We start from the raw sequence: 9,047 nt of genomic DNA, 5'->3' as shown, positions 1-9,047 counted from the left end.
AGGCCATGTGAACAGTTGCGTGCTGTTTCTCTTTAGGCCAATGGATATGGTCGACTGATGACTTTGTCAACAGTAGTGTCTTAAATTTCTAATAGCGGCGACATACATTTATATCAAATCCTTGCAATGTGTTAGTTTGAGTCCTGCCACTTACGATGAAGTCATCCGACTCATCCCATACCTTCGTGCATTAGGGAATATGAGTTCTGATGGGTCAATATTTTTGTGTTTCCATTTGCGTATAGAGAGACCCATGCTTCTTAATACTTTTAGATGTTAATCATACTTCATTTTGGTAAGTCTTCTAGATGGAATCTCTATTGGATGCTTGCACAAAAGAACAGTGTGGGTTCAGGGAACCTCATTGAGTCAGGAACAGAAGCAGGACCCAATAACATTATTGTTTGTGCTTGCCATCCTATGGTTCCTGCAATTAGCAAGTCTGTTTTGAGCTGGATAGTTACTCTGGTCAAATGTTTGTTATTAAAAGGAAGCGAATTAGGTCTATTTATGAATCTTGTCTTTTCTTCTGTACTTTTTGTCTCTCTTTCCTTTGTTATATTGCCTTTGATTCTATGATGTGAAGCTCATCCATATCTCCTTTCTTCAGTACATCCATGGCTTGGCTGCTCGAGGAGTACATTATCTGCATCGGCCTGGGCCAACTCTTCAAGATGTTGGCTTTTACCTTCTTCCGGTCAGTAGTTGGTTGTTTAATTCTTTCTCATCTGAGCTGATTACATGCACATTGTTGAGCTGATTAGATAGTTGTAACCTATGTATCTTATAGGAGCTTGGGCAAGACAAAGCTTACATCAGTGAAACTGTGTTTACATTCATATTTATATCTTTTGTCCTGGTGAGTAATGGTTGCCCGTCTCTCTCTCTCTCTCTCTTTATTATATGTATGGATGGATGTATGTATATACCTTACAGGATATATATGCGTGCATGGTTGTGTACTAAATCTCGCCTGTGGGTGTTTGAGTTTCAATGTAGGTCGTATGATATAGTTTTTCTTGTCCCTGTTTAAAAAAGTTAATTACTGATATAGCAACTTTTACATAGGTTTAGTATCTCTTTTTTTTTTTTTTTTTTTTTTTTTTTTTTGTAGTGGACTTTCCACCCTTTCATTTTCAAGAGCAAAAAGATCTACACAGTTTTAGTGTGGTGCAGGGTCCTGGCCTTTCTAGTTGTAAGTACTGCCTTTCTGTTACTGAGTTCTTTGTTCACGTTTCTTTTGTTTTTGCAGAAAAAAACTGTGGATATATTTGCTTGCATGCTGATGCATATATGTCCTTATTCTTGTTGTGAAGATTTTAGTTTGCCTGTGGTGATGAAAAGAAAAAACAGGACTTTTATTGCGTTTAGCGCATGATGTCCATCATTTGTCTGTTCTTGCTTTTATGCGTTGCCTCTGGTAATGATTGCCCTCATTACTGAATTCTTCTATGCAGGCTTGTCAAATTCTTCGGATCATTACTTTTTATTCTACTCAACTTCCTGGTCCAAACTATCATTGTCGTGAGGTAAGAAACTGCTCTTCTGTTTTCAAGAGTATGCTATGTTCCCTGGTATGTTGATGTGAGATAATTGATTGTTTGGTCTACTAAGGATTTTTGCCTTCCTAAAGTAATAAAAATAAAAGAATTGTTATTGCTTCATGCAGGGTTCGAAACTCGCCAGGCTTCCTCCTCCTAATAATGCTTTAGAGGTTCTATTAATTAACTGTAGGTGACAGCATGCTTAACTCTCTTTTTCTTCTTCTTCTTCTTCTGGCTTTCTGGATTAAATTTTCTCAATCTTTCTACTTAATTCACAATTTTTGTGTCCGCAGTTCCTCGTGGGGTTCTTTATGGTTGTGGTGACTTGATATTTTCATCTCATATGATCTTCTCTCTCGTATTTGTGCGGACGTATCACAAATATGGCTCACGGAGGTAAATTTGAAGTTTCCTATGACCTTCTAGTATTCTCTAAACTTTTCTATGCAGTTCAAATTGAAAGAAAAAAATATTCTAAAATTTTTGTTCTATATGAGACTGCGGAGTCTATGGTTGATTGGTTGATCAGGACTCTTGAAGTTTTGAGGGCAATGTTCTGTGAAATAAAATATGCTACAAATTTGTTTGTGTGTCAAATTTATCTTTATATTGTATGGTAAGCTATGTATGATTTTAGGGTTTACGGTAGAGATTTTAAATTGAAGCAATTCTGAACATGATCGCAGCTTTTTTCTAGGAGACGTGAGTACTTTGCTAGTTCTTGTCCAAGTTTTACGCAGGCGTCTTTTAAGCACCAACATGGTTTTCTATTCTTTTGGTGGTTGTCTTCTTCATAATTCATTGTTGATTTTCAGGATTTTTACATTAGTCAGTCCTAATAGCAACTTCTTATCTTCATGGTGGAAGCTAATTTTCACTGTTAAGAAAGTGGCAGTGGTCTTGGATTTGTTCCTTTTATGCATTAATTGTCCTTTTACCAACTTGTCTGTGAAGCATGTCAATATTCATTGTGACGTGAATCTGCAGGTTTGTGAAACAACTTGCTTGGCTGACGGTGGTTATCCAGAGCATGTTGATTGTTGCATCCCGCAAACATTATACAGTTGATGTTGTTGTTGCATGGTAAAGTATTCTGTTTTAAAGCCATATTTCCAATTTTATAATTTCTGGTTACTTAGAAATGGGGTGACATGATGGTTTACTTGGGTATTTGTTTCAGGTATACTGTTAATTTAATGGTTTTCTTTCTTGACAAAAAGTTGCCAGGTTAGCTTCCATTCCGCCACCTTCCCCCGTTGTTTTCTTTTTTGTTTTTGGTCCCTTAAATTTCCCCATCTCCCTTTTGTTTTATTTTATTTTGTTGGTTACAGATATTAATTCAATTCTGGTTCTGTCTTGCTGTAGAATTGCCTGATCGTGGTGGAGCTGCAGCATTGTTGCTGCCACTGAGCAAGGATAGCAGCAAGTCTAAAGAAGAGAATCATAAACTTCTTAATGGGAACTCCGGAGATCCAGCTGACTGGGTATGTGCGATTTTGCTTTGAGTAGTTTAGTCACTTTTAGCCTGTGAGAGAGGGTTTTTTTTTTTTTTTTGATGTGAATTACTGGCTTCTTTTCAGAGACCAAGAATCCAAGTCAATGGAAAGATAATGGAGGATGGAACTACAGTGCATGTTGAAGCAGTGATGAATGGTGTATAGTATGAAGCTGCTGCAGATGCAAGGATGTCAGTGATAGCTTTTTAACTTTAGATGCCTCTGGTAAATCTGATTTGTATTCTGGTGATTGGAATATGAGTCGGGATTTTTCAATGTACTATAGTTCTCCTATCCTTAAAATGTAATTTTCCAATTTAATTCGGTAGTTGCATTATCGAAATTTTTTTTTAATTCAATAATTCCATTTCAATAGTTGCTTCTTTGGTCGCCCTGCCGCCCACGGGGCTGTGCTGAAGTACATACTTGTTTGAGCCTATTTATTAGTTGTCTGAATTCGTTATCTGAAGATATGCATGGGGGATGTGGATGCAATTAAATCGATGCTAGCATGCTATCTCTTTTTTTTTTTTTTCAAATTGAAGTTGGTAAGACTGCCAAAAAAAACTTGGTAGTAGTACCAAGCGGCTTTGCGTACATATTCAGCTTGGGAAAGGTATGTGAATGTGAGGGCGAATTTTGGGACTTTGTAAAGGGGGAATTGCAGCTCATGCCACATGCATATGACCATTTGAAGGCATATTCTTGCGTTGGAATCAGAAGAATCCGCTGTAAATTTCCAATCACCATGTTTTTCTGTACCGACCGCAAGCTCATCAGCCATGTGCCACGATTGATATAAATATATAGGCCCAAGCCCCTCTCTCTATCTGCCAATCACTGGGGCTGGAATCTTGTCGTCGTTCTGGATTTTTAGTTACAGTATTATAATCATGAGCTAAAAGTTAATGGCAAGTATCTGCTGCTGCTGCTGCTCTCCTCTCATGAGTTGTGCAAGGTTCTTTTGTGATTTAGAGTAGCGGACAGTAATAATTAATGTGACTCCATGCATTGGCAAGTTGCAAGCGAAGAGAATTTGGGCTTTTGTTGAGACAGTCCACAGACATTTTGGGCTGGTTAGAGCGGGAAGGATGTAGGGTGTATACGGGTTAGTGACTGATGAGACTGGGACGAATTTCACCTCAATATTGCGGTGTCTTAACTCTTTTTTTTTTTTTGTTCTTTTAAGAGGGGATGAAAGGAGTCCCAGTGAATTCGGTTCATGTCATCAATCTGGTCGGTAAACACATGATTGAATAGTAGGAAGAGCATTGAGAGCAGGACCGCACAGGCACAGGCACAGGCACAGGCACAGGCTGAGTAAGAGATCGTTTGGCCATGTACTGCTGCCCCCGACTCCTATGTCGCGTGTATCTTCGAGGTCGGTCCCATGCATGCATCATCATCCCTCTGCATACGTTTATTATGGCCTTTGGATAATTACAATTGATGCCCCACTTGCAGCATCTCATCTCCAGGACATGAACAATAATAATGGGCCTGTTTGGAACCTGAGTTTTTTGGGAGTTTGTCTAAAACTTTACTGTAGTGCACTGTAGAATTTTTTGAAAAAATTTTGTAGAAGTTTTTGTAAGGTGAAAATTTTTTTTGTAGAAGTTTTTGTAGAGTGAAAAACTTTTTTTTTTCTTTTCTTTTTTTCTTTCTTTTTCTCTTTCTTTTTCTTTTTCTTTTTCTTTCTTTCCTTTTTCTTTTTTTTTTCCTCTCTTCTCCTTCTTCTTCCTTTTTCTTCTTCTTCTTTCTTTCTTTCCTTCCTCCCCGTTACCTCCTAGCAGCACTCACGCCCACCCCTCTCCTCCATTTTCCCTTCTCCTCCCTCCACCTCCCGCCACCTACCCTGTGCCTTCCCCCTCTGCCACCACGATGCCTCCCCCCGCACCCCTGCCTTTTCCCCAGCTTTTCCCGCCACTCCCCCTCCCTCCGCCACCCCTGCCCTTTCCTCTGCAGAGCGACTCCTCCCCGCGCACCCCCTACCTTTTCCCCAGCTTCTCCGGCACCCCCGCCCTTTCCCCAGCTTCTCACCGCCACTCCCCCTCCCCCCGCCACCCCCAGCTTCTCCTGCCACTCCTGCCCTTTCCCCAGCTTCTCCCGTCACCTCCCCTACGTGACCTCCTCCCCTACCACCCCCCTGCCCTTTCCCCAGCGCAACCCCCTCCCCCCGTCACCGTGCGGACGGCGCTGAAATAGTCCCGCGGTTCCGGCAAAAAGCATCGAGGAATTTGGAGAACTGGCAATGCTTTGTCGTGGAGGATTTGCTTTTCTACATCCAGTTGAATAAGGAAACCATCACGTTGAATTTGATGTCCAATTCCTCCATTCTGCACTTTTTTTGCCCTTTTTCGGCTTTTTTGGGCTATGATTTTGCTTGTTCGGTTCTTGGGCTTTTATGTTCATTTTTTGTGTTTGAAAATGAAGGATTTAAAAACTGCCAGAAAGGGGAAGGGGGAAGAGGGCGGGGGAGGGAGAGAAAAAAAAAATTGTGTATGGCCGGAACTGACCGCCGGAATAGTAACCGGTGCCGGAAGTGATGGTGGAGGTGGTGGCTGGCGGCGGACGATGTGGTGGGTTGGGTGGTGGAGGAAAAAGAAGAAAAGTTGAATGGAAAGTTTTTTGTGTATTTTTGAAGTGTGTAGGTAAAATGTTTTGAGAAGTTTTTTGGGGTTCCTGTAGCAAAAGTTGTTAAAAAACTAGTAGGTAAAAAACTGGGTCAAAAAACCCACTTCCAAACAGGCCCAATATTATGTTGCCGCAATTTAAGCTGCTAGTACTAAACTAACGTACTACTACTGCTACCAAAAAAGTCAGTCAACAAAGGAAAAGCAGACAGACAGACAGACAGACAGAGAAAGGGAGAGGGAGAGAAAATGGCACGTCAAATTGCCGACGATGCTTGCTTGTGTTTAAGGGTCTATATATTTTTTTTTTCACATAATCACCATAATGTTAAATGACGATTTAAGAAAAAAATTGATCAATGATACTACCAGAATAGTTTAAGAAAATGCATGTGACTATAAGTACATAATATTTAACATATGGTATACGGGTTCCACCTCCAAATTTATTATAGTCAGTGAGGATTATGGTATTTTTTTTCGAACACAATAAATCTATATTTACTCTATATTAAGGGGAGGAGAAATCTGAAGAGATCAAGGAGAATTCGGAGGGGACTGAACTATCACTGATTCAGATGGGTGCCTACGCACCTATTGACGATATTTTCATAAAAATCTGAATTTTTAGAGTATAAGCAAGAAAATTTTCTTAATCTATATTTAAATAGAATTTTAAAACTCTTTTTTGACGGTAACTACTCTCCCTCGGAGTGGTTGGTTAAGTTAGTACTACCATAGGATATGGGAGAATCGAAGAAGGGGTGGGAATGTACAGAAGGATTCTCATCATGGAGGCGTGTCTGTATTAACGACCAGGCCCTCACCTTTTGCATGCTTAGCTTTCCTTTTATCTTTGTCAAGGTTGGGGTCCGTTTCCTTCAAAAAAAAAAAAAAAAGGCTGTGGGTCCGTCCTGACACCTATTGGGTGGTACAAACCATTGCCCTCCCCACTGGCTACTTTACTTTCTTTGCTATCCTGGAATCTGGCATCCCAAGGCCTTTGGGCCTACTTGGTCTCCCGATTCAACATTTGGGCACTGACGATGATCATAATGTCATCAGTCTTCACTTCACATCCTTCATCATCAGCCTTCATCTCTCTGTAATTACAGCAGAGGTTCATCGTCAGCTGCAGAATTTTAAGCTCACGAAAACGAAATACTATGTTGTCACACTAATCTTTTGGGCTCTTAACATGATTTGGGGGACGAATGCATGATATGATAGTGAGCTTCTTCATGCTTAAATCGTTCAATCTCAGGTTCAGTTTCCTCTATTGTCGCGTGATTTGGAGTTGAATTGTAGATAGACGTCTAGCAAAATACTACAAATGTTTTAATTTTGAGGAGGTATGTCCAAGAAGGTCCTAAACAACAGGCTTAAACTATTAGCAGCTCTTCTTGTTCCCATTCATCATATTCTTGTAGGAGTATGTGATTTACTTGGCAGGTGCCTCCATCAGTAGCTCATAATAGCAACGCATTTTGCTGCCCTAGAGGATAATTTTGCAGAAGAGGATAATGTTGGTAAGCTGTGGAGTGTAATTGCATCATCAACTCTGGGAAAGTTATCTGGGAAAGTCATATAAAGGGCAGAACCAAAGGGACCTAGAAGCAGTAATTGTACAACGACAAATTCCAAGGATGTCAAGAAACAGATCTAGGGAATCAATGGGATATGTTCGTCTCCTCCTGATTACAGCGTTTTTGTCATTGACCTGGTTTTATCTTCCTAGGCTTTCAAGTTTGAAGTAGTCATGGATTGAGCAATCAACGTTGAAAAAAAGATTTTTTTGGGGGCAAAATCTGCCCCGTCTCTGAATCAACTTTCAACACAAGACTCTTTCAATTCAACGTTTAACAATTGAGCAGAGTTTTACTTTATCTTAACATGAAGTATATGACGAGAGGCCTATTTTTTCAATAAAGGTCTACTGGATTGAAAAATCCAGTCTTCAAAATGGACTGGATAAACAAATATTAGCGTACTTGCATAGCTTATTATTTGCAAGAAATTATTTAGGGAAAATGGTTGGTTTCATCCTTCATATTTCACAAAAATATTCTTTTCGTCTCTCACTTTTAAAATGAAGCAATTTCGTCCTTGACATTTAAAAATTGAAATTATTACATCCCTGAACCCAAATTTCAATTTGAATCAAACCACCAGTCAACCTGATTACAAATTTTGGGGTGTAATTAGTAGATCATTTGGTTAACTCAACCTGATATTCATGTGAAATTTAATGAATCTAAAAAGAAAAATAAAAAAATTATAACATAAAAAAGAAAGATTAATCTTTCCTACATTATCATTGTATACACTAACGGTTTTATGTACCGCCATATCATTTTAATTTAAATTTAAACACCAAATTTTATATTTATGATACACATCTAGATTCGCAAGCGGATATACTAACAGTGCATGAAAAGATTTATAAAAAAAAAAAAATTTCTACTATTCCAAGACAGAATGGCCTTTTATTTTATAATTTTTATTTTTTTGGTTTAATAAATGTCATGTGAATATGATGAAATTGACTGAATGATCTATCAATTCTATTTCCAAAATTTATTACTGGGTTATTGGATGGTTTGATTCAGATTAAAAATTAGGTTCAGGGATGTAATAGTTTTAATTTTTAAATGTTAGGAACGAATTTGCTTCATTTTAAAAGTGAGGGACGAAAAGAATATTTTCTCGAAATATGAGGGATGAAATAAATCATTTTTCTAATTATTTAATCACATCATAAATATGATTTTTTAATTATCATTTTATCTTCTCAATTAACTTTTATCTCATATTACATCATAAAATTATTTTTTATAATCTCCTTTCGAAACTCAGTCAAAAGAATATATGGATAACGACTGGACAATCGCAAATTAATATTATTATTGTCTCTTCTTAACAATTAAGCAAATGTAAACTAAAGGAGGATGGGCTAGGACTTAGGAGAGTCTACGGAGCTTACAAACAAAATGGAGGATCAGTAACGACCCAGGACACTGACGTGCGACAGCATATCTTCAAATTCCCGTCTTTGACTCTTCCCTGCAGAACCACGGGGCCAATGGCTCAGTGGCCACCAGGGAGGGATTAAGTCCTTCCTTGAGCTGTTGGTGAGGGTTCAAATTTTATCAGCAGCGAAAAAAATTTAAGGGTTGTGCTATAACATTCCCTTGATCTAGTTAGGTCTGTATACCTACTAGCCCTTACAACAGCCTCTTTAGGCTCTCCTTCCTCCCTAGATTAGGATAGAGTAGATTATACACATGTATCGTTGCTGACAACAAAAAAAAAAAAAAAAACTCTTCCCTACAGTCTACAGATAACATCTGAGATCATATCAGATCAGATATTTC

General features: G+C 38.7%; 1 protein-coding gene across 1 annotated transcript; it reads left to right on the top strand.

Annotated features, from left to right (window-relative positions):
- The first annotated feature begins 324 nt into the window (after positions 1-324).
- Positions 325-3,368, top strand: LOC113772878 (phosphatidylinositol:ceramide inositolphosphotransferase 1-like). Its single transcript, XM_027317375.1, has 11 exons — positions 325-468; positions 587-697; positions 791-859; positions 1,115-1,195; positions 1,458-1,529; positions 1,670-1,730; positions 1,838-1,940; positions 2,532-2,627; positions 2,725-2,771; positions 2,910-3,028; positions 3,125-3,368. Exons 1-11 carry the CDS (start codon positions 325-327, stop codon positions 3,203-3,205), a joined length of 984 nt encoding a protein of 327 aa, XP_027173176.1. The 3' UTR covers positions 3,206-3,368.
- The last annotated feature ends 5,679 nt before the right edge of the window (positions 3,369-9,047 follow it).

The sequence above is a fragment of the Coffea eugenioides genome, chromosome 6 (genome assembly GCF_003713205.1).
Source record: "Coffea eugenioides isolate CCC68of chromosome 6, Ceug_1.0, whole genome shotgun sequence".
Lineage (NCBI taxonomy): Eukaryota > Viridiplantae > Streptophyta > Magnoliopsida > Gentianales > Rubiaceae > Coffea > Coffea eugenioides.
This window is presented reverse-complemented; position numbering and strand designations above follow the sequence as displayed.

Excerpts from the sequence above, each read along its gene's own strand:
- LOC113772878 (XM_027317375.1), top strand. The coding sequence starts at position 325 with ATGCTTGCACAAAAGAACAGTGTGGGTTCAGGGAACCTCATTGAGTCA. Across the intron at positions 1,196-1,457 it reads GGGTCCTGGCCTTTCTAGTT|GCTTGTCAAATTCTTCGGAT; the intron begins GTAAGTACTGCC and ends TCTTCTATGCAG. Across the intron at positions 2,628-2,724 it reads GTTGATGTTGTTGTTGCATG|GTATACTGTTAATTTAATGG; the intron begins GTAAAGTATTCT and ends TATTTGTTTCAG.